The 27,987-nt window shown below is 59.0% G+C and overlaps 1 protein-coding gene across 6 annotated transcripts; it reads right to left on the bottom strand.

Moving 5' to 3' along the window:
- Positions 1–2,535: 2,535 nt before the first annotated feature.
- Positions 2,536–27,987, bottom strand: TANGO2 (transport and golgi organization 2 homolog). 6 transcript variants are annotated; one of them, XM_067699865.1, is made up of 9 exons: positions 27,958–27,987; positions 19,565–19,662; positions 13,610–13,698; positions 9,568–9,687; positions 9,060–9,174; positions 8,037–8,107; positions 5,683–5,836; positions 5,194–5,298; positions 2,536–4,703 (listed from the first exon to the last, which is right to left on the bottom strand). In XM_067699865.1, exons 2-9 carry the CDS (start codon positions 19,618–19,620, stop codon positions 4,583–4,585), a joined length of 831 nt encoding a protein of 276 aa, XP_067555966.1. In that variant the 5' UTR covers positions 19,621–19,662; positions 27,958–27,987; the 3' UTR covers positions 2,536–4,582. The 6 variants fall into 6 exon arrangements, with proteins under 6 accessions (XP_067555966.1, XP_067555964.1, XP_067555963.1 ...); XM_067699863.1 differs by lacking the exon at positions 27,958–27,987 and having other exon boundaries at positions 2,536–2,745; positions 4,538–4,703; XM_067699862.1 differs by lacking the exon at positions 27,958–27,987 and having other exon boundaries at positions 2,536–3,161; positions 4,538–4,703.

Genomic DNA, 27,987 nt, shown 5'->3' on the forward strand with positions numbered 1-27,987 from the left:
CCGGGAACGGGGAGCGCGGGTGACGCCGGGAACGGGGAAGCGCGGAGGACGCCGGGAACCGGGGGTAGAGGGTGCCTCTCCTGTGTGCACGGTGAGGACTAGACCGTACACATAGAGACATCACCCGTTTTCCATTTAAAAGCATTAAACGTAACCACTAGGGGAAAAAAGACAAGTGTGCGCAAGTGTCTGGCACTTTTCCATTTGCTGATCCTGCGCGAGGAACCTTGACAAAGGTGCTGAGCCGTGGAGCAGGGACCGCTCTTGCTGAGGCGGGAATTCCCAGGAACGCCGGGAACACGCTCTCCCGTCTGCAGCCGGCACGGTGGCTGCTGCAGACAAAAGCCAGGGGTGCTAGACAGAGGGCAAAGAATGAGAAACAGACGGGGGTTGTCAGTTTGGCAGAGTTGCAGAGTTCCCACCCGCCCCAGACTCTCACTAACGGCAAAGTGAATACAGTGATTTTTCAAGAAATAACCTGGGAGACCCCTTCACCAGGTGACCTAAGGTGCACACGACCAACATCAGAGGATGCACTTGAAAGTCGTGTGTTGCTTTGTGTGTTAATGATGCCTCGATTAAAAATGAAAAAAGCACCAGTAAAGGGACGTATGGACGGCTTCCTGAGAGGGACATATATCCACATTAAAGCCCCAAAGGCAAAACCTGAATGTAATCGTGAAGAAAGATCCAGCAAACCCATAGGAGGGCCCTTCTACCCAAAAAACGGGCCAGTGCTTTTCAGAAAGTGTCAGGATTGTTCAAGTCAAAGAGAGACTGAGGAGCTGTCTTGGACTGAAGGAGAGACAACTAAGTGGGATGAGGGGTCTGAACTCAGACAAGGGTTATTAGCAGGACAGTTGGTAAAATTCAGAAAAGGTCAATGCTAATTTCATGGTTGTAATACAGTTTACTGTGGTTAGGTAAAGTTACAGTCGGGAGGAATTGTGCAAAGGATATTGGATTCTTTGTTCTATTTTTTTCAAGTTTGTGGCAAGTTGAAATCATTTCCTACAAAAAAGTGGGGCAGGGGTGCTGCAGGTGACTAAGCTGGAGGCCTACCCAGGCCCTTCCCTCCCTGCCTGCCCCTCTGCTTGTCAGGCTGCGCCAGGGGACAGCACCAGGAACCTCAGTGGACACCGAGCCCTGTAAGGGTCTGGCTCCTGGACTCAGCCAGCTGCTGACTTTGTCCAGTGCAGTCAGAGCCCATGGGAACCCTCAGCACAGCACCCTCCAACTAGCCACCTCGCCACGCTTTGTTGCTTGGTGAGGTGGGGACCCTGCCTACCCCAGTCAGACCTGAAACAGCCCTGCACACTACAGCCAACTTCCACTTGGCCTGGCACCAACTGGGTGATGGACAAGGACCTTACCACGGGACCTCCCCACCATCCCCACCTGGCTCCAGCCTTGGAGTCACAAAGATCAACACCTGGAAGTTGGAACTCCAGCCCAAGCTGGGGGAGGAAAACTTTCCCTCTGGAGAGCGTGGATGATGCCATCTGCTGGCAAATGAGACCAAAAGATGGGATGATGGGGGGATGGGGGGGCGGTCTCTGTGGGCAGAAGGCCAGGAGCCCAGGCCCGCATGGGATTAGACCCAAGGTCTCCTGTGTCCCTAGGCTGGCCATGTGTGCTCGTAGACATGCCTCTGCCTCGCTCAGCTCCACGCCTCCAGCCTCTGTGCCTGCACACCTCCGCTTGGCTATCCTGGAGCCAGAGAACAGAAGCAGCTCATCTGGGAAGGGGCAGAGTCTCTGCCCAGGAGAAGAGACCCATGTTGGGGACTCAGGGATCAGATGCATCTGGTGACAAGTACAGAGGCCTTTCTGGGCATGTCAAAAGCAATTCTAGGAGACAGCTTCCCAGGGTCCCAAACCCACCTACAGCACCGACCTCACTTCCAGACACTGGCCTGAGCCAATGGGGCCTGGGAAGGGCCAGCACTGTCATCCTCAGCTCTAACATCTACCTGGCCTGGGCATCAGGATACAGGGGTAGACAAGAGAGGAAAGGTCCCGACTTCCTGGAGCTCTTGTTCCGACAGGAAGACACAGAAGAAACAGTCAATCAAAATGCACAGCACATCAGACAGCGCTTTCTGTTACAGAGCAATGCAGAGCAGGGACCAAGGGAGGGAAGACTGCCTTAGACAGGTCGACTGCCCGGGACTTCAGCAAAGACCTGCGGGACACGAGGGGGAGTGCGGTTTGGGTGTCTGGGGAAGGAGCCCTTCAGGCAGAGGGGACAGCGAGAGCAAAGGCCCTGGAGCAGGAGCAGTGGCAAGAGCCAGGGCAAGTGAGGCGAAGGCAGGGGTGCCAGGCAGCAGGGTGAGCCGGGTGTGGCAGGACCCTGAGGACCACCTCGCCCTCATCGTCTTCCCTCCTGGCCTCGTGGCTCTGCCTCCCCACCCACCTGGGGACTGAGGGGCTGTTACTGTGTCTCCCCAAGCCTCAGTTTCCTTGTGTGTAAAGCAAGGTCACAATTTTTTAATCTTGCTTGGGCTGCCATAACAAAGTACGACAAGTGAGGGGCTTAAACAACAGAAATTTATTCTCACAGTTCTGGAGGCTGGACGTCTGAGAGCAGGGTGTCACAGGGCCCTGCTCCCTCTGAGGGCTCCAGGGGAGGACGTGTCCCGGCCTCTCTCCCAGCTTCTGGGGTTCCTTGGCGTGAGGCAGCCCAGCTCCAGTCTTCACAGACGTCTGCCTGGGTGCCTGTCTGTCCCTGTGTCCACGTTTCCCCCTTTCTATAAGGACACCACTCATATTGGATTAGGGCCACCCTAACGATCCCATTTGATTGATTACCTGTGGAAAGACCCTAACAAGATCACATTCTGAGGTATTGGTTGCTGGGGTCCAACATATCTTTTGGAGGGCACACAACTCAGCCCATAACAATAGAAACAAGTCTTGGGCTGCCCCTTCCTCAGGGGCTCCAAGCTGCCAGGGAGCCCAGGGCAGGCAGGGGCAGAGGGGACCATGACAAGTGTGGGGAAGCTTTTCCTGTGCAGGCCCGTCCCTGGGGCAGCGGCAAACATCTGAAAGGCTCTTCAGATGGCTTTGTACCCAGTCCAGCGGCGCCCCACGAGGGCAGACCTGCCTGGCCAGGGCAGGCGCTGGTGTGGGGACCTGGTCCATTCCATGGTGCGGGGTGGCCTGCTAAAGCAGACAGAGGGTGTTGGCAGTGCCGGAGCTGGGAGCCTGGCTAGCCATGGCTCAGCTGGACACGTGGGTGGGGGGCACAGGCTGCATCATACTGGGAGCCCCTTCATGCCTGGCTGTGGGGTGGTGAGCAGGAAGGGAGAAGGGATGGAGAGGCAGGTTGGGCCCAATCAAGGTCTACAGCCCACCCGAGCAGTCACTGCACTGAGAAGGCCAAGTTGGGTCGACCGCCGAGGCGGAGGGAAGCCTGAGTGTCAGCATTGGACACAGGACCCCCGAATGCCCGGCCCCAGCTGGGGACAGGAGCTCCAGGTGCTTGCCCAAAACAAGGGCCCTGGGGTAGGACAGACTCCACCTGCTCTGTTACCCGAAGCCCAGCCCTTCCTGCCATCCCCTGGCCTCCACGGTCCAGCCCGTGTGCACGGCTCCCCGGGGCTTCCACCTGCACCCGGATGAACTCCTGGCTTCCGTCACAGTGCTCAGGAGGCCATGAGCAAAAGGGAAATGTGGAAGAGCCCTGCACCGGGGTCTGGGCCCCAGGAGCTCCTGGGGGCTCCCGGACAGCAGCTCTGGTCATCCTGTCACAGAGTCAAGGGCCTGGAATGCACTGGCTCACCACGGCCTCAGAGTTTTATTATCAGCGTCTCACATTTAAGTACAGAGTCTTATTATGAAGTTTAACTCCCTAGGAGAAGGGAAATGGCAGGGGCAACTGTGTCCCCTCCCTGAGATGGGCCTGCCCGGAACCCATGATCCCCCTGCACAGGTGGAGGCTTGAGAGCCTGCTGAGGCAGCCCATTGCATATGGATGCTCCCTCACAAGATAGCTCCATGCACAGGACCCCTCGGCACCCACAGAACCACCGGACCCACCCAGCGGCCTGTGCCTCTGCTATGGAGGAGGTTTTCCTCATTCAAATGTGGCCTGTGTCCTCTCCAAGAGCAGGGCTGGTGGTCAGGAACTGGCTACGCCCAGGAGAGGAGGGGCCGCTTTGAAACAGACATCCACTCTGTTGTTGGGATCACAGCAAGACTCACTGGCCAGAAGCACGTGTGGGTGTTGAGAGGCACAGCTCTGCGTGTCTGGCTCGCATGGGGGGCGCATGCCTGGAGCGTGTGTGTGTCTGAGCACGTGTGTACACGTCTACTGCCTGTAACGTGTGCGCGCATGCATGATGGGTGTCACGTGTGCCTTGTGTGAGCTTCTGTGCATGGGCCGGGGGAGGCACAGCACACCTGGGCCTCCCGTACACCTGGCCATGGGCCTCTGTCATAAGGCTGGACCCCGAGCTTGACATGGGGATGCAAACAGTTCACACACATCAGAGGGCTCTGGCCCTGGGGGACGCTGGCCGAGTCACAGGCAGTACCTGTGACAGGGCCTCCCGGGAGCCCCGGCCACACCCGGGTGGGGGTTAGCTCTGCAGCCTGAACTCGTGGGTGCTGGTCTCCCAGCAAGAGGGGTCCGTGCCCAGCATGCTTCGCTCTGTGAAGGTCACGTGCCCATCTGCATCCACAAGGATGACCGTGTTGGTTCTGAAAGAGAGCATGGGGCCTGCGTTCAGCCCGCTGCCCCTGGACCCCTGCACGCCAGTCAGAGCCCCAAATGGATCAGACCAGAGGTGCGAGGGGCCTTGCTGGGCACTGGCCTGGCTCGAGATGGGTCACAAAGAGCAGCAGCCTCTGTCTCGGCGAGCAGAGGGTCCCCTGTGAGGCATCAGGGTCTTGAGCCGCAGGTCCTGCAGGCCCCTGCCCACAAGTCCTATCACCTCCCCTCTGAAACACCCCCAGGCCGCCCTGCCCACCCTCTGCAGCATGAGCCCTGATCGCCCACCACTCTCAGCAGGGTAGGCCCTGGGCTGACCAGGCACCTCCCTGCTCAGAACCCCCAGGGCTCCCAGCACCACCACTGGGGTGGTGCCCAGACACCTGCAATGGCTTCTAGACAGGGTGGAGGTGGGGAGGAGCTGGGCAAGATGGGCTCCTCCAGGGACAGGAGGGCGCACCAGCGGCCCATCCGTCGTACCTGGTGCCGTAGTCCGGGCAGCGCACACACACAGCTGCGTACTTGCTAAGTATGGGCTGCACGTACTCCCTGCCCTGGTCCTCAATGGCTGGGTCTGGCAGCTGCCTGAAGGACAGAGGAGGGGTCACCACTGGCCGCCCCAAACCTATCCCCGCCAACGCTCAGCCACAGCCCTGCAGCGCCTGAGGAGCCCACCAGCCTCAGAGAGGGGCTGGGGGAACCACAAGGGTTGTTCCGGGCACTTTCCAGGTCAAGGCCTCGAACCTCCATCTAGCCTTTAACTCAGGGCTCCATTGTGGGGGCCAGTCCCTGTGCTGGGGCCACCAGGAGCTTCCCAAGGCCCAGGGACACGAGCTCATGGGCTCTGTCCGGTCAGAGCCGTGCAGGCCCTGTGGAAGGACAGTAGCCACCTCTCAGAGCTGGCGGGGGGCGGGGGCGTGTGTGTGTGTGTGTGTGTGTGTGTGTGTGTGTGTGTGGCACAGCACTCACGCCTCTTCATTGTTGAGCACGTCCAGAAGCTGGGCGGCCAGGGCGTCCTTGGGGAGCGCCTGGCCCCGCTCCACGGCCTCCAGGAAGAGCCGCTTTCCGAAGCACAGCTTCCTCCAGGGCGTCTCCAGCAGCGCGTTGCTTAGCCCGTAGGTCCCTGCAGGAGGGGTTGGCTCGGCCAGCGTGGGAGGTGGGGGGGACTCTGGCTGGAACTCCACCCACCCGCCCCTTCTCTACATGCGTCCAGGAACTCGCCAGGCCTTGGGGGTGGGTGATCGGAATCAACAGCAGAGGAAGGTCCATCCATAAGTGGGGGAGCCCGACGTGGGGGTCCACCTGAGAAGGTCAAGGCTGGGAGCACCACAGCCTGAGGCCAGGAGGCGGCCCACCGGGGTCAGCCGGGGTCAGGGAGCCCGCTGACCTTGGCCGGCCCGAGGCGTAGGCCAGGTCCCTGGCTGGGGGCGCTGTAGGGGCTTAGAGCAAGTTTCTCAGGACAAGTTCTCAAGAAGAGTCCCAGTCTCAAGGTGGAAAGGCCCCCAGAGCCTCTTCTCAAAAGAGGCAGCAGGGGCAGCCAACCCAGAGCCATGCGGCCTGAAAAGATGCACCAAGGACAGAGAGCCACTACCCTCTGCTGCTACCGGACTCCGGGCCAACTCTGACACGACTACTGCCACTTGGCACTGTGGGGCCCATAGTCACACCGCCAGCCACGGCATCACCACACTGTATCCATCAGGCACCTGGCAGCCACATGCAAAGAACAGAGCAGGACCCCCACTGCGCACCACACACAAGAGTCCATTGAAAACGTCTCAAAGACCTGAACATGAGAGCTAAAACCAAATAGGGGAAAAGCTACACAACCTCAGATTAGGAAATGACTTCCTAGATGTGACACCAAAAGCATGAGCAACAACAAAAACCCCCATAAAACTGGACTTCATCAAAATTTAAAATGATGTACTTCAAAAGAGACCAACGAGAAAGGGGAAAAACCCACAGGATGGGAGAAAATATTTGCAAATCATGTAACTGATGAGAGACTTGTATTTAGAATATATAAAACAATTCTTACAATTCAATAACAAAAAGACAACCCAATTTAAAAACAAGCATAGGACTTGAATAGACATTTCTCCAAACAAGATACACAAATGACCAACAAGCACATGAAAAGCTGCTCAACGTCATTAACCATCAGGGAAATGCAAATCAAGGCCACAGTGAGACCGCACCATAGCCCAGAACTGCTGCGATCAAAAAGTCAGACAGTGACAAGTCTTGGCGAGGATGGGGAGAGACTGGAACCTCATAAGTTGCTGCTGGGAAAATAAAATGGTACAGCTGCTTTGGAAAACAGTCTGGCAATTCCTCAAAAGGTTAAATGGTTACCTTATGATCCAGCAACTCCACTCCTAGGTCCACACACAAGAGAAATGAAAACGTTTCCCCACAAAAACATAATAAATGTTCACAGCAGCATTTTCCACAATAGCCAAAAGGTGGATACAACCAAGTGTCCTTCAGTGGATGATGGATAAACAAAAGGCAGAAAATCCGCACGATGGAATATTATTCAGCCATAAAAAGGAATGGAGCCCTCACTCACGCTACAGCATGGATGAACCTTGAAAACATTACAGAAAGGGAAAGAAACCAGACACAAAAGGCCACATATTGTCTGCATCTGTTTATGTAAAATGTGCAGGATAGGCAAATCCACAGAGACAGAAAGGAGACTAGTGGTTTCTAGGGGCCAGGGACAGTGCCAGTGGGTGTGGTTTCTTGGTGAGGTGATGAAAATGTTCTGGAGTTAGATTTTGGTGATGGTTGCACCACTTTGTAGATAGAGTAAAACACCTGAAGGCACACTCTAATGAGTGAACTGTATGACACGCGGTTATGTCTCAATGGAGCTGTTGTTTATTTTTTTAAGGGACATGGATCAGGCGCGGCTGGCTCAGGGATGAAATAGGATGGAGTTCAAAAGAATTCCTTCTAAGCAGCAATTTAGCAGAAAAGAAGCATCTCTAGTCACAGTTGAGGGCATTATGGGGTGGTTTCCAGATGCTTCCACAAAGGCCACAGAATTGCGGGGGAAGGTCTCTGCGTCCTTTTGTGCCTTTTAGCTTCCAATTCTCTCCAGACAGCCAGGGACTCGGTACAGGGGGAAGGCAATCTAACCTGTGTGCAGCCTCATGTGGACCGGGTGAGGCCATGGCCACTACTGGGCACAAGGTACACGAACGGCCGAAAAACAGCACCAGGAGGGAAATCAGCAGGGACCCGGTCCCTGAAAGTACTGGGGTCCCCACAGGAGCAGCCCCACCCTGTGCCACCCGCCAGAGCAGCCTCACCTGGTGCCAGGGCAACAGGCTCACGCTCCCCCCGGTTTCCATAGTAGCAAATGACATCTCCCTTCTCTGTGCTGCGGACCAGAGGGGAGACAGGGTCAGACAGGAGCCACAGGGCGTCCCCAACCCTCGCTGCCTGGCAAGCCCCACAGCCCGGGCCCCAGCATTCGGGTGGCACCATCCGTGCAGGCACCGCTGTTGCTGAGCTATCTGCCCCCCACCCTGCCCAGCATCTCTGTGTGTGCCAACATGGGCCTGGCCACACCCCAACTGCCACTTCCCGACGTGGCCCCAGCCTCCTGCAGAGTCCCAGCAACCTGACTCCTGAATCTCACAGCCAGCGCAGGCGCCCTAGACTCGAGGGCCTGCACCTCCCTGGGGGACCTGCTCCTCCCGCCTCTAGGACAGGCCCCTCTGCCCCTGCTCCTGCCCTGCTCCCAGCTGGTCTGCCCCACCCCGGGCGGAGAAAGCTCCCGGCCACCATATCCTCTGGCGACAGGGCCCATGGGTGGCATGGACAGCGTCATTGCCCCAGGAGCCGTCTGCCGAGCCCCTTGCAGAACCCGACGTGAGCCTTGCCACCCACTCTGCCCAGCACTCGGCAGTGCCCGACCACCATGGGGCCCGGGGTCTCTGTACCCAGCTGTGCCTGCACCGCCTTCTCCACCGGGGCACCTCTGCCACCAGACCACAGGGCAAGTGAGGTATGGCTCAAAAACGGGCTCCTCAGCCACAGAAGCGGGGAGGAGACGAGACGGAGGGACCGATCTGGCCCGCGTGCACCCCCGGCCCTACTCCAGCTCCCACAGCAGGAGCTGGCGGCCCTCACACTGCCCCAGCTTGGATCCCTGAGTCCCCAGGACAGTGGATCTGGGAGGGGCTCGGCCCTTGGGACGCTCCCTGAGCCCACCAGGTGTAATGTCCCCAGAGAGGCTGCCACAGATGCCCCGGCTCCCGCTGCCTGCCAAGCCTGCAACCCGGCCCTGTGCGGCGCCTGGGGGCTGCATCCCCAGCCGGTAGACCCACCTTAGGTCGGCCGCTATGAGGTTGAAGCCGTTGTACAGGTGGCCCTCTGCGGAGACCTTCTTCAGGTAGGACAAGCTATCCATGTCTGAGGTCAGAAACTGAGCCACGAGTTCACCTGCATCAGGGGACACACACCCATGGCCGGGGCAGTAGGACTGAGCCCCTCTCCTGGGGAGACTGACGGTCCCCCACGGGACGGCCACACCTCAGCGACCCGGCAGCCAAGGAGGTCGGCACCAAGAACTCTGATTTTGAAAATTTTTCCTGTTGTGCCCCGACGTGGAAGTCCAGCACGAGGGGAAACGTCTTCAGTGGGGACAGTATATGTCTACCAGATGGGCAGTGACAACACGGCAGTCGGGAGCCATGCCATGGCCACAAGTGGGAGCCATATGGCCAGGCCGAGGGTGGCTCCCGGCGTTGCCAGCCAGGGGGCTTCAGGGCCCCTCCTTTCGTCACTCCTCCCATCCCTCCAGGTGCCCAGGAAGCCCCGCCCCCCGCCCCGTACCTCGGCCCCGGGCGTCCCGGTCCAGCCGTGGCTGCAGGTAGTTGGTAAGTGCCGCCAGCTTGCCCCGCGTGTTGATGCCCAGCCACGTGCCGCCTTCCTTGCCTTCCTCCATGTCCAGCCCTGCGGCAACAACAGTGTCACCACCAGCCCAGCAGCCCTTGTGGTGAAACGGGGGCTGGAACACCGCAGTCTGAGGCAGCCCCTGGGGACCATGGGTATGTGGGAGAGACCCTCTCCCGGGACAACACCTGATGCCCCTGGGAACCCCCGGCCCCTGCACAACACATCCTGGTGCCTGGGTGGGCATCAGGCTGGGGGCACAGCACCAGCTCCATCGCAGAAATTGCGCCAGGCCCCAGCCCCGCATCCCGATCAGGTATAGGGACACTGGCTGTCCTCCCTAGGCAGGACCCAGCCCTCGGCGGGCCCTTCACTAGGAGCCCCGCAGGCTGCAACCCTCCATAACCGTGGGCCCCGCCGCAGGGCCAGCAAGGCCACTACAGCCCCAGGAGAGTGTCTCCCCAGGCCAGAGGGGCATTTCACTTGACAACTGGAGTGAAAATAGCTAAGTCATTAACATATTATTATTATAACAGTAATAAGTTATAACAGTAGAAGAACTAAAAGCTGCAAAGATCTGAAAGAAGCAAAACTGTCCTTATTTGTACAAGATAGGATCGTATGTGAAGAAGATCCAAAAGGATCTACAAAAAAAACCTACTGCAGTAAGTGAATACTTGGCAAGAACTGGAAAATGAAAATTCAATTAATCATTTACAACAGCACTGAAAGATTTTCAAAACACTTAGGAAAATGTTACAGGAAAGACGTGTGTGCTGAGGGATGGACGTCAGGCAGACCTAGTTAAAGGAGGAGTCTTGTTCCTTGCCCGGGAAGCTCACATGGTCAAGAGGACAGTTCTCCCAGAGTATGGAGAAAAGGGAGCCTCCTACACTGTTGGTGGGAATGTAAATTGGTGAAGCCACCGTGAAGAACAGTATGGAGGTTCCTGAAAAAACTAAAAATAGAGCTACCATATGATCCTGCAATCACACTCCTAGGCGTATACCCAGAGAAAACTAATTCGAAAAGATATATGCACCCCAATGTTCATAGCAGCACTATTCACAATGGCCACGACATAGAAACAACCTAAACGTCCACTGACAGATGAATGGATAAAGAAGATGTAGTACATATATACAATGGAATATTACTCAGCTATAAAAAAAACAATAAAATAATGTCATTTGCAGCAACATGGATGGAAATTATTGTACTAAGTAAAATAAGTCAGAAAGAGAAAGACAAATATAATATGATATCACTTGTATGTGTCATCTGAAATATGACACAAATGAACATATCTATGAAACAGACTCATAGACATAGAGAACAGACTTGTGGATGCCAAGGGGGGGGAGGGGAGGGATGGAGTGGGAGTTTGGGATTAGCAGATACAAACTATTACATATAGGATGGATAAACAACAAGGTCCTACCGTACAGCACAGGGAACTATATTCAATATCCTATAATGAACCATAATGGAAAAGAATATACACATATGTATGTATAACTGAATCACTGTGCTGAACAGCAGAAATTAAGACAAACTTGTAAATCAATTGTACTTCAATAAAAAAATAATAAAACAAAACAGAAAAAGGATGACAGTTCTCCCCAAATGACCAAGAGGGTGACATGATCCCAGTGAAGACCCTGTGGGCTGGTGTTTATAGAAATTCATAAGCTGGCCCTGAAGTTCAGGACGTCCACAGCAGTCCCAACAAGCAGCAAAGCCACAGGGCTCACCTCAGCTGGTTCCCAGACTTGCTCAGAGGCTGCAGCACCCGAGCCATGTCAGTGGGACACAAGAGTCCACAACGGCCCCACACGGATGTGATCAACTGACTTTCAGCCAGTTTGCCGTAGTCATGCACAGGCCAGAGGAGGCCCACTGGTTGGTGCTGTGGGGACAGCCGGAGAGGTAGGCGTGGCTCAGTCCCTGCTTTGCACCGCACGCAAAGTTTAATTTGAGATACATCACAGACCTAAGCATAAACCCAAATCAGGAGGCTTCCAGAAGCACACAGAGGAAAATATCTTTACGACCTCACGATAGGCAAAGACTTTGTGGGTAAAACACAAAAAGAACAAGTCACAAAACAGAAGATAAACAGCACTTCATTAAAATAAAATATTCTGCTCACCAAAGGACATCATGAAGAAAATGAGACAGTGACACAATTATCCAGCAAAGGATCCACATCCAGAGCACAGAGGCCTCTGACAAACCAACAACTAGAAAGTGAATGAAGCTTCCACATCTGGCCAAACAACACAGTCCAGACAAGGAAGATACCACGGTGGAATTTCTGGAGATAAAAACTACAGTGTGTGAGATGAAAAATATGCAGAATGGGATTAGAAGCAGGTTAGACACTAAAGAAAAAAAGGTTAGTGAACGTGAGTAAAGGATATGGCGATAGAAACCACCTAAAAAGGAGCAGGGACAACAGAGGGCTTTTAAGTGAACCAAGCATAACCAAAGGGCACTGATCACTTCAGATAAACTGACACACGTGTGACTGGGGGGGCTGAGGAGAGACAGCAGGAGACGGAGGACTTGAAGAAACAGAACCCAGAGGTTCCTGAACGCCTAACAAGTCCCCAGCAATGCTGACGCTGCTGCTACAATTCTGTGCACGCTGGGCGATGCCAGACAGAGGGAGGGGGTGGACCTTGGGGTCTCCCAGGCCTGAGCCAGGCGTGGTGGCCACGGGCCCACCCAGCACTGCGGTGCAGCAGGGCCACCCTCCCGCTTGGCAGGACGCGTATCAACGCACCAGGGGCCGCCTCCAAACCACTGCAAAGGGTGAAGGACTTGAGTGGCTGGGGCTCCCCAGCGGGATGGGCACTGACCAGGGCAGGAAGCGTGGAACCCAGGGGCCAGGAAAGCCAAGGGGCCCAGGCAGGCTCACCCTTCGTCTAAGCCTCCATGTCTTCATCGACAAAGTGCCCCAGCAGTGCCTCCTGCCTCCCTCCCGAAGGATCAGCTCCTCACCCTTCACCTCACCTGTCCTGAGCAGCCCCCACTTCAGCCTCCCATGCGTGCCCTGCAGCAGTGACACACACGGCCTGCCCTCTCCCCACGATCCCTTTGTTCCGTCCTAGCCCAGGATGGTCCTGGCCATGCCCACAGGCTCCCCTAGGACCCCCTCCCGTGGCCCAGCAGGCCTGCCACTGGACCTCTGGGGGAGCCATGGCCAGCCTGGCTGAAGTCCCCACACACATGACCGCTGTGCCCAGAGCTCAGGCAGCGGGGGCCTCCCCGCCAGCCCCACCCCGCACTCCCGAGCAAGCAGGTATCCAAGGTCTCCTGAGCAGCTTCTGGTGAGGCCGAGACCCAGCCTCATCCTCCTGCACTCCCACCCTGAGGGCCCCGCTCACAGCTCTCCCCACCTCCTTTCAGACCCCCACTTTGGTCTCCCCACTCCCATCCTCCTCCCACGCAGCACCACTGCCCGACCCCAGTCCACACTGGAGGCCTTCGTGGATGCTCCAGACGAGCTTCCAGGCTCCGCAGGCAGAGGGTCCCTGGCCCGGCCGACACCTGTCTGCACGTCCTCCGAGTGGCCCCTGCCTGCAGGAATAGGAGCTGCTCCCTCCAAGGGGCCCGCGGAAGCCACCGGCAGGGCAGGCAGGGTGCGGTCACCTCCACTCCACCCCATGGGCTCCCCATCGGCTCCCCCAGCCCTGCCAGCCGGGCCTCTGCTCCCCAAACTCAGGCCACTCTCCCTGGGGCAAGGGGTGCATGTGTCTAACAGAATCACATGCACATACACATGCATGTACACACACACGCGTGCACGCATAACCATGATGCTCCGAGGTGACCGGTCTGAAATCATGCCTCACACGAGACCAACCGCAGCGGATGGTGGATCCAAATACAACCCCCACCTTCCAGCTGCTTCCCCCGGGGATCCGGGCACGTGAAGCTGAGTGGACAGTGCTGGGTGGACAGCGGGGACACTCACCGCTGAGGACCTCGTTGTTGTTCCCCCAGAAGTCTGCAGCCCTGGAAGGCCGGTGGTAGAACTCGTCCCTGTTGGCGGCCAGGATGAGCCTGAGGAGAGAGCACGGCTGAGGGTCTCGCGTGAATGTGGAAGAGTCACGTGTTTCCTCTCGTTACCAAGACAAAGCACCTTGGTAGGCAGCAACCTGGGCAAGTCCCAGAGAGGACGGGACCCCACTGGGAGGAGGAGATGGGTGGCTGCTGGCTCAGCCCTGCTGGCTCCGCCACCCGGAACAGGGCACTGGGCGGGCGTGTCTTCCTGCCTTTCGGTCCCTCCCCTGAGGGACACCCTGTAAGCCTCCCACCAGCGCTCAGGGACTCCAAGGGCTGCTCCATCCCGCGCTTTGGGGTGTCTTTGGGAGGGAGCGAGTGAGGACTTTTCTGTGTTTCACTAGTGTTTTGTATTATGAATCAAACAAGTATTTCTTTGACAATCAGCAAAGACATCGATGTTTTCAGGGCCCTGGTTTTGAGGTAAGAAAACGAAGTTTTCGGTCAGCTCTGCCATTTAAAATAACTATGAACACAGACGGCGACTGAGTGGGCAGGGTCACCCCACAGGGTCCCGAAGACCCCGGGGTCTAAGAGTGGCCACCGAAGGACCCTCCAAGCACTGCAGGTGGGCACGGCACCTGGGGCCACAGTGGGTCTGAAACCAAGTTCGCTGAGTCAGGGGTTAGATCCTCAGAAGTCTTCAGAAGTACTGTTTGCATCGACTCATTGATTTCATGAATATCGGCTTGTGGTAAAATGTGAATTAACAAAGACACTCACAAAGTTGAAGGCAAAACCAGTGCTGGCACCCCAGGGCCCTGGAAGTCTCTCACCTGTGTGCACGTGTCACCCCCCACTTGTGCCTCCCACGTCACCTCGGCCACAGGCGCTGGCACTGCCAGGGACCACCCTGGAGCCTCACCACCCTCAGGATACCTGTCTAGCCTGTGACCTGGCTGTCCCTCCACACAGCTGGCTCTAGGGCTGCGCCAGGTTCAGGTGCAGGGGGCGGGGGGGTTCACTGTCCCTGACACAAGCTGCAGCCGCTCACAGAAGGATCCTCTGCAGCTCCAGCTGCCAGGCCCTGACCTGGACCCCATGGCCCCTTGCCATGTCTGCCCTGTCCCCCTGGGACCCAGTCCGGGACCCATCCTGGCAGAAGCTGGCTAACCAGCAGTCAGGAGAAGGACAGCGCAATGCCCCCCCTCCCCGCATGGGGAGACTTGGCTGCGGGGCCTGGGCCCCCCAGAGGGTGCAGTGGCTCCTGTGCCAGGATCAAGCATCCTCCTTCAGGTGCCCAGCGCCCCTCACCTGCCCGCTCGCCTGACCCCTGCAGTCGCAGGGGACGGGAGGCTGAGCCCGAACCAGGCCGGTGCCGTGGCTTCTGGTTCCCATTCTTGTGAAGACTCCAGAAAGGAAAACTTAGGGAAAAGAACAAAGCGAAAGAGCAGTGCCTCTGTCCTCTTACTCCAACTGCCCATTTGTAGACAAGAAGCGAGATGTTTGCTAATCGCTAGGAGCCTGAAGCGCTGGGTTGCTTTCATCAGAGTCACTGTTTAGCCGAACTGCTGGTGGGCATGATGGTACCACGTGGAGGCTCCAAGCGAGAGGAAGCCCCTCACTCCTCACTTCCGAGTCCCACTGGGCACAGTCATGGAAAGGGTCTGTCACCATTTGAGGGGTGGGTCTGGGCACAGTCAGGGCAGGGGTCTGCACACCGCCGGGGGGAGTTTGGCAGCAGTGACGGGTGCACAGGCCAGGGTCCAGTGAAGTGTCCAGTAGTGACGACCTCCATGGAAGCCACCCCAAAGGGCAACAGCTGACCCAGCAGTCCCTCCAGGTGGAGCCAGTAAAAGCATCAACCTGTGGGTCTAAATGACATTTTGACAAGGAGGGTGGTGACGTGACAGCCATAACAGCACCATACTGACGGGAGTATGCTGGTCTTCTATGCAGCCAAACATCTACACAAATGCGGCAGCTTAAAGCAACGCCCACCCATCATCTCGGCCAGGTGCTCAGCCCCGGGGTGACACAGGTGCTGGTCGGCGGCGTCTCCGCTGTTGCAGGGGTCAGTTTCTTGAAGCCATGTGACTGGGGGCCCTGGTCTCGCCTGCCGTGCGCCGAGGTCACTCGCCTCCTGGAGGCTGCCCTCAAGCTCTGGCCACGGGCCCCTCCAAGGGCAGCAGCTTACTCCCTGAGGAGGGGCTGGTCCCTCTGCAGGCCACCCCGATGAGGTCAGGCCCACCCAGGACATCCCCATCCCATGAACTCGGGGTCCCCTGATTTGGAACTTTCATCGTGTCGGCAAAATATGGAGGTTCCAAGTGCTGGGCAACCTCAGGCGTGATGGGGGGTGCGGTGCAGAGGCCGGGACCCCCCAGGGGTGACCCCAGGAGGGCGCAGCACCTGTGGGTGGGCAGGTATGCAGCCTGGAAGGCAGGTCAAACCCAAGGGCGCCTGGGGGATCATGCTGGGCAGTGTCTGGGGGGACATGGCAGTGGGATATGATGGGGGAGGGCTGCCACGTCTGGAGGGATGGGCGCCCCAATATGGAGGGCAGTGGGCTGGTGACATGGGGGTGGGGTGCAGATGAGGGGTCCATGACAGTCACGGCCCAGCCCAACATCAGGCCTGGAGCTGCTCTGCAGAGGCAGTTCACATGTACTCCCGGCCACACTGGGCTGTCTCCCCTCCCTTCCCACACCCACGAGGGCACTTGGCTGAATAGCCCACAGGACACACGCTCTAAATTGGCTGCAGCCCAAGGAGGGGAGAGAGGCTTCAAGAACCCCACAGGCATGGTGGGGCTGGCAGGGCTGGCCTCATCTTTCAGGAACTAATTCTAGGGAGGCCAGAAAACAGGTTCCCGTGAGACTGGAAAGGACAAAGCCAGGAGCGGCACCGCCCACAGCATCAGAGTGAGGATGTCCCACTCTGTCCTTCAGGGCAGAGGTGATCTGTGTAGATCAGTGCTTACACACGGCAGGGATGGCCACAGACCCAGATGGAAGAGTCCTCTGCAATCAGCTGACCCTGGAGCATTACTGACACGGGTGACCTTAGCTCACAAACACAGGTGAAAACAGGTGTGATGTCGAAGGTGCCGGAGCAGGGGACTGTGTGGGTCCCAGGCCCCGGACAGGCTTTGTGGGCAGCGGTGTCCAAGTGGACGGCGGCCCTGGGTCTGGGCCTTTCTGGCTGTGGGGAGAGGACCTAGTCTCAATGATGCATGACGACGAAGCGCCACAAAGACCCACTCCACCACCCAACATGAGGACATGGACCAACGCTGCAGGGAGCCTCTGGCACAGCCATCAGAAGACACACGAGGAAATCAACTTGGCGGTTCCGTGTGATCCAGGATTTTCTGATTCTGGGTATATACCCAAAAGGACTGAAAGGAGGGCTGGGACAGGTACTTGTACACTAATGTCCACAGCAGCTGAGAAGCGGGAACAGTACAGGTGTCCGCTGACAGGATGGACGCCGACGCAAAATGTTGTCCATCCACACAAAGGAACATTATTCAGCCTTAAAAAGGAAGGAAATCCTGACACATGTTACAATGTGGATGAACCTTGAGGACATTATGTTGAGTGAAAAAAAGCCAGACACAAAAAGAAAACATATGATGCTACTTCCATGAGGGACTTAGAAGAGCCAAGGTCATAGAGACAAAAAGAAGGAGGGTGGGTGCCAGGGGCTGGGGAGGGGGATGGGAGTCAGTGTTTGTTGAGGACAGAGTGTCAGTTTGGGAAGATGAGGAAGTTCTGGTGACGGTTACATGACAGTGTGAATGCTTAATGCCGCTGAGCCCTGCGATTAAAAATGGTAAATTTGGGCTTCCCTGGTGGCGCAGTGGTTGAGAGTCTGCCAGCCGATGCAGGGGACACGGGTTCGTGCCCCAGTCCAGGAAGATCCCATGTGCCGCGGAGCAGCTGGGCCCTGGCCAGTGAGCCATGGCCGCTGAGCCTGCACGTCCGGAGGCTGTGCTCCGCAACGGGAGAGGCCACAGCAGTGAGAGGCCCGCGTACGGCAAAAAAAAAAAAGGTAAATTTATGTCATGTATACTTAACCACAAACACACACAAAGTACAAATCTTCTCCTGACATCACTGGGTGGGGGGCCGGCAGTGAACTCAGTGATGGGCACTGGGGTGGGGGTAGAAGCTGCTGCATTGCCAGCCAGGGCAGTGACAGCTTAGGTGGGAGGGAGCCCAGGTGAGGACATCCAGGCCTCCTGGCTCTGAGCCTGCCCCCCCCACTCCAGGAGCTGGGGGCCCCTCCTTGGTCTCCGATGGGCCCAGGGTCAGCTCACCAGGCTCTCCTCACGGCCCTGCTGCAGTGTCCCTCCCACAGCAGCCCCACCCCCACTCCTCCCATCCTAGTCCCACATCACACGTGAGAGCTGCCCACCCCGGAGCCAGAAGTCCCTCTCAACCTCCAGCGCCATCAGGCTAGGACAACATTTGAGATCAATGCTGAGACCGAGTCCCAGCCCTGGAGCTGTCAGAGGCAGGTCGTGGCAGGACGCAGGCTCCCCTCCCCGTCCCTTCCGTTCCTTCTCCCTCCCAGGAGAACAGGGGTGACCTCAGGGCTTGGCTGAATCCGTGAGTAAGAACCAAGGCAGCCATGGACTCGGTGGCCATCAGGCTGCGTGTCCTCACTTGTCAGGAGGAAGGAGTGCCACTCTCAGCGCAGGAGGCGACAGCGCCAGTGATCCATCCACCTGTTGCCTCAGCCCCACTCCTGCCCTTCCTGGGGGCTCTGCAGTGGCTGCGGGTCCAGTTCTGTCAGCAGAGGGCGCTGGAGGGACGCTGCAGGGGGAGAGGCTTCTCTCCCAGGCTCTGGGTGCGGCTTCCCCAGCAACAAACGCCCGACAGCAGCCAGCGTGAGCAGAGCGGGCAGACTTCCAGCAAGTGCCCAGAGAGCTCCCGGCCGCCCGGTATGCCACGGCTGTGCCCCCAACAAGGTCTGGGTCTCAGCCCAAGGATGAAGGACAGGCTCTGCCTCGGGCACCCCGATCTCACAACAGTTTATATTTCCACGAGTTAGACATTCCCTGCTCGAATCACTGCTCCGGGGTTCTGTCCCCTGGCTGTACCCCGACTCACACGGCATGCTCTGTCAGGGCTGTTCAGGGCCAACTCCCGGCCCCCAGCATGGCCCTGCTGCCCACTCCCCTGCAGGAAGGGGACACTGGGCACCCCTTTCTCCCCATTCCCCAGCCTGGAATGAGTTACTTCAGCCACACATCAGGTAGCACGGAATCCCAGAAGCCAGTTGAAATGTTCCAGATCTTGAGATGATGTAAACTTCTTAAGCAGTCGCACTAGTGGCTCATCTGTGATTGAGGGTCACATCCCAGCCTCATTCTCCATGTGGATAAATGTCGGTGGATTCCCACCAGGGTGCCGGGGAATGGAGGGGCGCCGTCCAGAGCCAGGGGTCATGGGGAGGAGAGGAAACCAGACCGTGTGGCCCCTCCCTGGCCTCAGCCTCCTGCCTCCTCCAGCTGGTCCCCCAGCTTCCCTGACCCACCCCCTGCACTCTGCCCTCACCACCCAGACTGCTCACTGGCCACAGGCTCCAGCCCCACAAGCCAGGTCTCGCTCCCTGCCACTGTTCTGTTGCCACCTGATCCCCAGTCAGAGGTGCAGGGCTGTGCTGTACCCACGTCATTCCCCCATCCTGCCCACATGGCCACCTTCAGCGGCTCAGTCTTAGCATCTCTGCACATCGACTCAGGGTCCCTGCCCACACTGAGTGGCCACTGTGGGAGAGGGCAGGGCAGGGCCCGGGCAGTGTGTCCCAGGGCCTGGCCTCTGCCCCCGACCCCGCACATGGAGCCCAAACAGGCACTGAGGATGGCGTGTTCCCAAGGCCGAGCAGGATAGCAGACGCAGCACGAGGGGGTTACCTGTACGCATTTTTGGAAACGGGGCGAGGATCGAACTTAAAGAAGATGATGCACATGGGTCCCCAAGGGGTGGCTTGGCTCACACGGGGTAACGAGGTCTGCGGGAGAAGGAAAAATTAGTTGAGTAAATGGCAGACGACAGAATTGCCTCCCAAACCTGCAAAGCTCCCTTGCCCAAATGGAACAGGCTCACAACACCCAGACCCTCGCTGGACGAGGAGACCGCGTGTCGGCTGCCCTGACACTCGCCCATCCCTGTAAACATGCTCCTGGGCACTGGTCAGACATTCCCCTGACGCCTGTGACCTCGTTGGCCCTGGATTGTTGGCAATTGCTTCTGGTTCTGGGGTCTGAAATGGAACACTTCCCACCTTGGGATTCACAGGAGGATGTTCCCACCACACTGACCCCGGCTTCAAAGCCATGCCAGCATCGCATGGTGGGTGGGCGGGCGTGGTGGCTCTGGCCACCATGCAAAGAGAAGCCGAGGAGGGGCCGGAGCCCAAGGCCAGCACCACAGACACAACCGTGGCTCAGAGCCATGCAGTAGCTGCCCAGCGCACAAGGCCTTCGGGCATCCCACCCTCCTCTCACTCATGCTCACTGGTCTGGCTGGCGCGGGTGGCAGGGTCAGGGTTCACCCCACTATTTTCCCTGTCAGCCCCCACGGGCCCTGGAGGGACCCCCAGGATTCAGCCCTGTGTTCCTCCGGGCACAGATGTGGTGACAGCCTCAGAGGACCAATTTTTGTGGCTGTGCAGCTGAGGCGCTGCCGCGGTGACAAGCACCATCTCCAGCAGCCCAGGGCGCTAGGGGACATGCACCATGTGAGATGGGCTGCCAGCCGCTGCCCCCCCACCAGGGACGCTGGGCCACATGCAGTGCTGATGCCGAAGGGCCCTGTGCAGAAGGGTTCCCCAAGGTGATGGGAACAGGCTGGGTTCCCGCCAGGGCGGCCTGGTAGTGTCCACTGGTGGCCATCATCCCAGGAGTGCCTGATGATCCCAATACTAGTAGGCAGACTGTTGGGAGCAACCTCCCTGGTAAAAGCAACTCCAAACGCTTGAAAGAAGGTGAAAAATATTAAAAGCAACCAAGAGCTGACAAGGTGGTGCAGGATTTAGCCAACATCTCAGAGAACACAGGAACCCAGAGAGGAAAGAGAGCAGAGTACAGCAGCGGCTCCTGCCTCAGGGCGCTGGCCCATGGGGCAAACCGGGCTCTGGTGGCCTCAGGGGTGAGGGAGACAGAAGACACGGCCCAGAGCCGCCCCAGGACAGGGACCTAGGGTGGGGGGGTTGTATCCACAGCCACACCAGGACCGCAGGGGAGGCGCACAGAAGTGGGGGTGGTCCATGAGAAGCTCCATGTGCAGAGCTAGGCCACACCGGGGGTCCAGGGACTTGGTCTGATGGGTGCTTGCACTGGCAGTGCCCCTGGGCACCAGGCAAACCAAAGTTTTCCTCTTCATCACAGACTTCCGAGAAGTCTCACAAATAATTTCAAGAACAAAAAGCAGTACAATAGAAAGAACCACATAAAACAAAGCACCACAGCAAGAACCAGCAGTAGTCCCCACACGTCCCAAAAACCAGCCACTGAGTGCAGGAGAAAGGAGCTCAGGAATATCTGCAGGGAAAGGACATGATAAAGAGTAAACGGGGGGTCCACCCAGCACCAGAAAGACCCTTTAGAAACAGAAGCCCCAGGAAGTACGACTTAAAACTTGGCAGGCAATGTTGGAGCAGATTAGGCACAGAGAATGAGAACCACCCAGAACGCAGTGCAGGGTGATGGGAAGCACCCTGGGCGTCACAGGGCCGGGTCATCCCACCCGTCCCGTGTAGCTGGCGGGGCTCCCAGCACCTGCCACGTGACCGGAGTCCAGCACAGAAGACACAGGTCCCCCACCCTGAGGGGGCTGGTCTCTCCCAGACACAAGGATGCTCCAGGCAATGTGTCATCTGTGGCAACCAGGCTGGCCGAGGTCAATGGGAGAAGCCCTGCTGAGATCCCACCTACCCCGGCCCCTCCAGGACAGAGGGCTGCCTCACCAGGAACACACTACTCTGGGCCGTCAAAGGAGGCCAGCATGCCTGCCATCCCCCCCACGCCCAGCCCAGGCTGCATGACTGGCACTGGGTGAGGTCGCCGGCCACCGCTGCTCACAGGCCAGATGCAGAGCCCCCCAACTCGGCTGCAGCACCCTGCCACCCTAGCTGGCCCAGGTGGGTGGCAGACAAGCCCTCCAGAAGGTGGTGGCAAGAAGTGCTCCGTGGTCAGAGGAAGGCTGCCGAGAGGTCTCCGGGCAGCTTGCTGCAAGAAGTGTGGGCGCGGAACCCAGGGCGCGGCCTCAGTGAAGAGTGAAGACGCGGTCATTGGGAGGGAAGGACCAGAGGAAAGCCAGCCCCTGGGGAGGAGACCATCAGGAACTGCCTTTCTCTCCAATCCCTCACCCCCCACTCGAGCCAGGCCCGCTGCCAACTGGCCCCTCCCCTTCCCGCTTCACTCCCACCACCCCCAGCACCCTCCTTCGCAGGTCCTGTGGGTGCAGGGCCCTTCTCCCATCCTGCCCCCACCCAGGCCGAACTCCAACACCCTCTTCGGGGCCTGGCGAATCCTCCCTGACACCCCTGTGACTTTCGGGGCTCCCAGAGCAAGCCCTGGACACACCACTGCTGTCCCACCACTGCACTGCAGCGGGGCACTAACTGGGGTATCCTGCCTGGGGCGCTCCACTGCTGGGAAACGCTCCCCTCCTGGGAAACGCTCCCCTCCGCTCCCAAGGCTTCCAAGGCCATGGAGTGGGAAGGTGAGGTGGGGGGAGCAGTTCAACAGGTCCCACTGCTCCAGGTAAACTCAGCGCTCCTCCTCACCAGGTGACACCTAAGCCTGTCAGGAGGAAGTCACCCTGAAGAGCACCTGGGCTGGCAGGTGCCGAGGAAGGGGGGTCGACCAGGGCAGAAGCGCGCCGGCTTTCTAATGCCATCCCCGCCCCGCCTGTCTCCACCTGGAGCCCGGGGTGTCCACACGCCGTCAGAGCTCTTTGGCTGCTGGGGCCGCCATGAGGGCCGGGTGGCCAGAGGCAGAGGCAGAGCCAGAGGTGGGCAGGAAGGTCCTGGGGCCTGATGAGGAGTTTCACCCACGGGCCTCAGCGACCACAGGGAGGACGCCGCCTGGAGGTGGGCAAAGCCTGCGGCTTCAAGCGATACAGGAAGCAGTGCCGGCCCAACGGGCGTGGAGGCCGCTAAGGTGACGCGCACACCCTGCCAGGTGTGCGGATGGCAGTCGGATGCCACACGCCTGCCCTCTGCAGGTGAGGGGGGTCCCTCCCTCCCCCTCGCTTGGCCCCATGGCAAGCAGGATGGCAGTGGGGGACCCAGGCCAGGCGGGCAGGGCCCCCACCCGATGGGGCAGGTGACACACTGACCTGGAGGAGGCCAGGCCCCAGTGCCACGGGGCAGGGGAGGGACAGATGGGGACCCACTTCCCAGGTCGGGCACATCCTGGGCAGGCTCCTCTCTCACCAAGAGTTCAGGTGGTGCCAGAGGCCACACGGGGGCTCTGGGGGATGGGGGTGCCTGCTGGCTGCACTCAGGGTGATAGTGTGGGCACACGTGGGGTCTCCTGACCCCTGTACATGCTCTCAGGATGCCCCGGGCATTGGACCTGCCCATCTGCACCCCCTGGCACACAAACGAGCTGCTCCAGCCATGTCATGGAAATGCTCGGAAGCCAGCGTGCCCCTGAGCATCCCTGCTGACCCTCCCCAGGTGCGAGCAGCCCCCAGGAAAGCTCACAGTGGGGCAACCGGCTCCGTCCTGGCCACAGTCCTGGAATCACTGTGCCCATGTGTATCTCGCTGGGGGGCTGCCTTACAACTGCCTTGCATACAGGGGTGCAGCCAGGCCTCAGACGGGCCCCCACGGAAGGAAGACCCCAGACGGTGGCCTGGGCTGAGGGGAAGCCTCACGGGCAGCAGTCTTGAGGGGGCCTCCCGGGACCGGAGCATGCAGGCTGTGAGATGGCCGAACATCCTGACAAATGCCCGGGGTGCCCACGTGGCGTGGCAGTGGGTCCCTGGGCCTGGTGGCAGAGAGAAGCCATCTTTGTCACCACTAGGGTTGGGGGGCATGTCATTTTGTGCTCACTGCAAGGCCCCGAAGGAAGGCCCCTGCCCATGGCTCCACATACTCCACAGATGTATGCTCCATCACATGCAAGGACCCCACCACCCTGTCTTCTTGCCACCTGGCCGTGCAGTTCGCCCACGCCCGGGGTAGCGGCGTCCCCCACCTGCCTGCTGCTGCCCAGGGCACGTGTGCCTTCTATCCACTCTTGCCATCCAGCTTCCACTCATGCAGAGCAACACAGCAGGGCCCGGCACGCACGTTCTACAAACAAGCTGAGGACCTTCCCGACAGGTGCCTTCCTGTCTCCCAGGCAGACACCCAGGAGGCGGAATCACTGGGCAGGGGGTGACGCTCTTAGATGAGCATGCCTGGCCGACTCCCTCCAATGTCTGGCGCAGGGGCGTCCAGCACGAGGGTACCCGCCACTGCTCCCCCCACCCTCACTGCAGTGGCAGGAGATGCTCAGGTGGTCTGCTGGCATCCCCCAGCAGCCACTGGCACACCGTGCCAGGATCCAGGGCCTCTGTCCCACAGTGCGGTGGCATTGGGGTGGGGTGGCCCATCCCTCTGCCTGTGCTGCCTCCATTGGAACCCATCTGTCCTTCCACAGCAAGTCCCCCCACTTGTACTGCATGGCTCTTGCCCTCTTCATCCCAAAGCAAGAGCCCCTTTCTCTTGATTTCCGTGCGTGGTTGCGTTTGGGCTTCATTCTAGGATGTATCCAGGGTCTGCCTATGTGGGAGGTGTGAGCCACGGACCCCCATGCTTCCCAGCAGACGGGCATGCTGTCTGCCACCACCTGGGCCACGCCCTGGACACCCCACCACTCGGCCCCTCAGCCCCTGAGCTTCAGCACATGCTGTGGTATCTGGAAGGTGAGTCTCCCTCTTGGCTTTTCACAGAAGCTTCTAAAACTCCGACTGATCAGGGCACCCGTGCGGCACCCTGTGGGGCACCCGTGTCCATGAAGTGACACAGACGAGGAAGTCCACAGCCCGGAGCTGGAAGCCAGGCTGTCTGTCCATAGCGGTGTCCACCTGCCTGAGCAGCATGGGGCAGAGCGGGACCCCACCCATCAGAGCACACCACTCGGTGCTTGTACGAGGCAAGGAAGAAGCAAGACTCATGCGTGGGTACAGAAGCAGGGCAGGCCACCTGGCCAGGGAACAATGGAGACCTGCAGGGAGACGTCTGGGTGCTAGTGACGGTGTCCACACCCTGATCTGGATGGCGGTTGCATGCTGGGCTCACTCTGCACCATCCCTGGAGCTGGACGCTGCACACTTCCGGTAGGGAAAACAGGATCATCCACCTGGAAAGCTGCCCATGAGGAGAACATGGACAGACCCTGCCCTCCTTCCCCGCTGGCTTTGAGTTGCTACTCTGGGTGGGGGGCACTGAGGGGCGAGGCAGGAAGAGCAATTCTCGGGAGACCGGGCAAGGCGGATCCAGTCCCAGCTCAGAGCTCCTCAGAACAGGATGGAGCGGCCAGGCTGCCCTGAGTTCTGCACAAGGACCCACACACTCAGGTGACCGCCGGGTGGGGTGGGGGCCTGTGCCCTCGGGGAGCACTTCCCTCTGTCAGACAGGGGAGCACGCTGGCCAGAGGCAGCGAGGAACGCAGGGACGCGTGCGAGCAAGCAGGAACAAGGGGGCCTGGGCCAGCGGGACAGTGAGGCCCCGGGTCCCAGCAATCAGTCTCCTCTGGCTGTTCCTTAGGGCTCTGGGCAGGGGGTGACGGAGCCCTAGAGTTGGCGGCCCCACTCCTTATGCCCAGCACCGCACACATGTGGAGGAACGCGGTCAAGGCTAGCCAGCCTGTCCATCTGCCCTTGAGCAGAGGAGCTGGGCAGCCCACCCACCCTGCACAGGGCAGAGCAGGACAGCAGGAGCTGCTCTTTACAAGTGACGTGTGACGTCCCCCCAGGCTGCCAGCAGAGGAGGTAAACACATGGGAACACATTGTCGCTGTTTGGAGCCTTCGCTGAGAAAGCCCTGCCATCCTAATCATTCCAAGCAGCCCGCCGCCACCCCCCAAACACCACGCCCTCCTCCCCGCCCACGACCTAGAACTCCACAATCTACGCTCTGTCATCTGGCTGATAAGTAGCATTTCACCATGACACATTTTCTATGGCGACACTCTTTCCTGAGATCTTCAAGATGTCTTAGGAGCACTAATTCAGCCTCATACCAAGTATCACTGTCCCTTCAAGGTTCAAAAGGGCAACACAGATGAGGGATACAGTGAGCCACGGCGAGCTCTGGATGCTCCGCACCCCGGCCCCTCCTGGCAGGAACAGCTTCCCCACAAGGCGGGGGCCAGCCCGGCCTTATGGCGGCCCCTATAGCTCACATGGTTAATAGGGGAGGAAGGGGGCATTCCCACCAGCCCCTTGAAAGAGGGTGGAAGCAAATACTTATAGTAGGCATGGTCCTGAAGACCCAGCAGAGCCGCCCTGAGTACCACGAGGTGGGGGCTGGCCTCTTTACTTTTAAGCGTGTATCCATTATTTCTGCAACCTAAAAAAAAAAGTTGAGAGGGAAAAAAAAAAAGGCTTCATCAATACCCTGAAAAGGGAACTCAGTGGTCCAGGGGTGACCTCATTCTCTCAGAGCCCATCACCAAACCCCGAGGTCCAGACCAACAAACTGTCCTCAACACCGGCTGACATGTTGCCAAAGGATGGACCCAGTCCTCACACATCTGGGGTGTCAGTGACGAGTGTGGCCCTATTTGTAGCAGCCCGCCTACCTCCCTGCCCTGGGCTACTGACATCCTCAGAAGCAGCAGCATCCACGGACAGGCGAGTGGGACTGGGAGGCGCCTTCTAGAGCAGCAGCCAGCACAGGAATAAGTCCCCACAACACCACATGTGACTACACCCAGGGTAAACATGATCAAAGTGACAGCCCAGAAATGAAAACACAAAGAAAGCGTGAGGCAGTAATACGGCTCAGGGGCTGGGCAGCAGGGCAGAGCTGACAGCTAGTGGCCTGGTCTGAGGGGCCTACATTCTGCAGACACACCAGTAACACACAGCCACAGGACTGCAGGACACATGCTTTTGAAGTGAATGGTCAGGGGTCCAAGGGGGTGGGAGCACCAGGGCAACATGCTCCGCCCACTGGGAGCCCTGGGAACCTAGAAAGGGGGGAACAGAAGCTCTGCTGTGTCCACCTGCCAACACAGCCACCCTCCTGCAGCCCCACCCCACACGAAAGGTCACCCGACACAGGAAGGTTCTTGGGAGAGGGGCTCAGGAGGAGAGGCCAACCCTGGCTCTTACTGACCTTGGGAACACCATTGGCCCTCAGCCTGAGTTTTCTTTGCTGTGAACGGTATCTGGCCAACAAACACTTGCCGTGAAAGGGTGCCCAGAAGACTAAGGAACAAGCAGCAAAAAGCGATTCCCAAGAACTACCAGCTGCAGGCGCCCCATACAGCACCATTACTGCACAGCTGCCGCATGGAAACAGCAACAGCAAAACATCAGTGGGCAGGTCCGCAGCAGGATGGCAGCGGCAGGCCTGGCTGACCATGTGACATCCCCAGTGGAGGACAGATGGGGGCTTGAGCCTCAGGGACCGGTCCAAGGCCAGAAGGCCCACGTCAAATCTGTGGCCCAGAGGCGAGCATGGTAGCTGCTGGGCGGGAAGGCATCTTAAAGTCCAGAGGCTACAAGGACTTGCCCAGCGTGCAGCCCTGACCAGTGCCCTCCCCTGACGCCCTGGGGGGAAGGTCTGAGTACTGAGCCACCCCCGGAAGACCGTGTCCAGACGCACAGATGACCTGGCACTTGCTGCCTCCCCGGAGAGACATCAGCTGTCACCCGCAGCAGGGCGCAGGGAGGGAGCAGCGTGACTCAGGGCTCTGGGGCCGTCAGCCGCGGAGCCCACCCACCCTCGCCCCGCGGTGACCGCGCAGCTCCCGGCCGGCCAGTATGCCCCACCGAGGGACACCGGCCCTGCCTGCGGGGCCCACGCCCCACCCAGGCGGGGACACTGGAAACGCCTTCCAGGAATGGGAGGAACGCTCCTTCGGCCGGGGTTGGCTTGGTCTCCCCGGACCGGCCGCTGGATTTGCATTCACTGCCTCGAGAAGGGGAAACTGAGGCAGGGCGGGCTGTACGGCCGCTTCCGACTCCGCGCCCCACTTCCCGAGACCCGCTTCCCGACTCCGAGCCCCGAGCACCGCGGGGAACGCAGCCGGCCACCAGCCGCCGGCCACCCGCCGCCCGTAGTCCACCGCGTACTCACCGCCTCCGCCGCCGCCGCCGCCGCCGCCGC

Source organism: Pseudorca crassidens, chromosome 12 (assembly GCF_039906515.1).
Source record: "Pseudorca crassidens isolate mPseCra1 chromosome 12, mPseCra1.hap1, whole genome shotgun sequence".
Lineage (NCBI taxonomy): Eukaryota > Metazoa > Chordata > Mammalia > Artiodactyla > Delphinidae > Pseudorca > Pseudorca crassidens.

What these genes read in the sequence shown, in the direction of transcription:
- TANGO2 (XM_067699866.1), bottom strand. Translation starts at nt 15,185, where the DNA reads ATGAAAGCAACCCAGCGCTTCAGGCTCCTAGCGATTAGCAAACATCTC. An exon ending in CAACAACGAGGTCCTCAGCG is followed by an intron (nt 9,688 to 13,609) that starts GTGAGTGTCCCC and finishes TTGTTGCCGCAG; the next exon opens with GGCTGGACATGGAGGAAGGC. An exon ending in TGCCCGGACTACGGCACCAG is followed by an intron (nt 4,704 to 5,193) that starts GTACGACGGATG and finishes GCTCTCTTTCAG; the next exon opens with AACCAACACGGTCATCCTTG.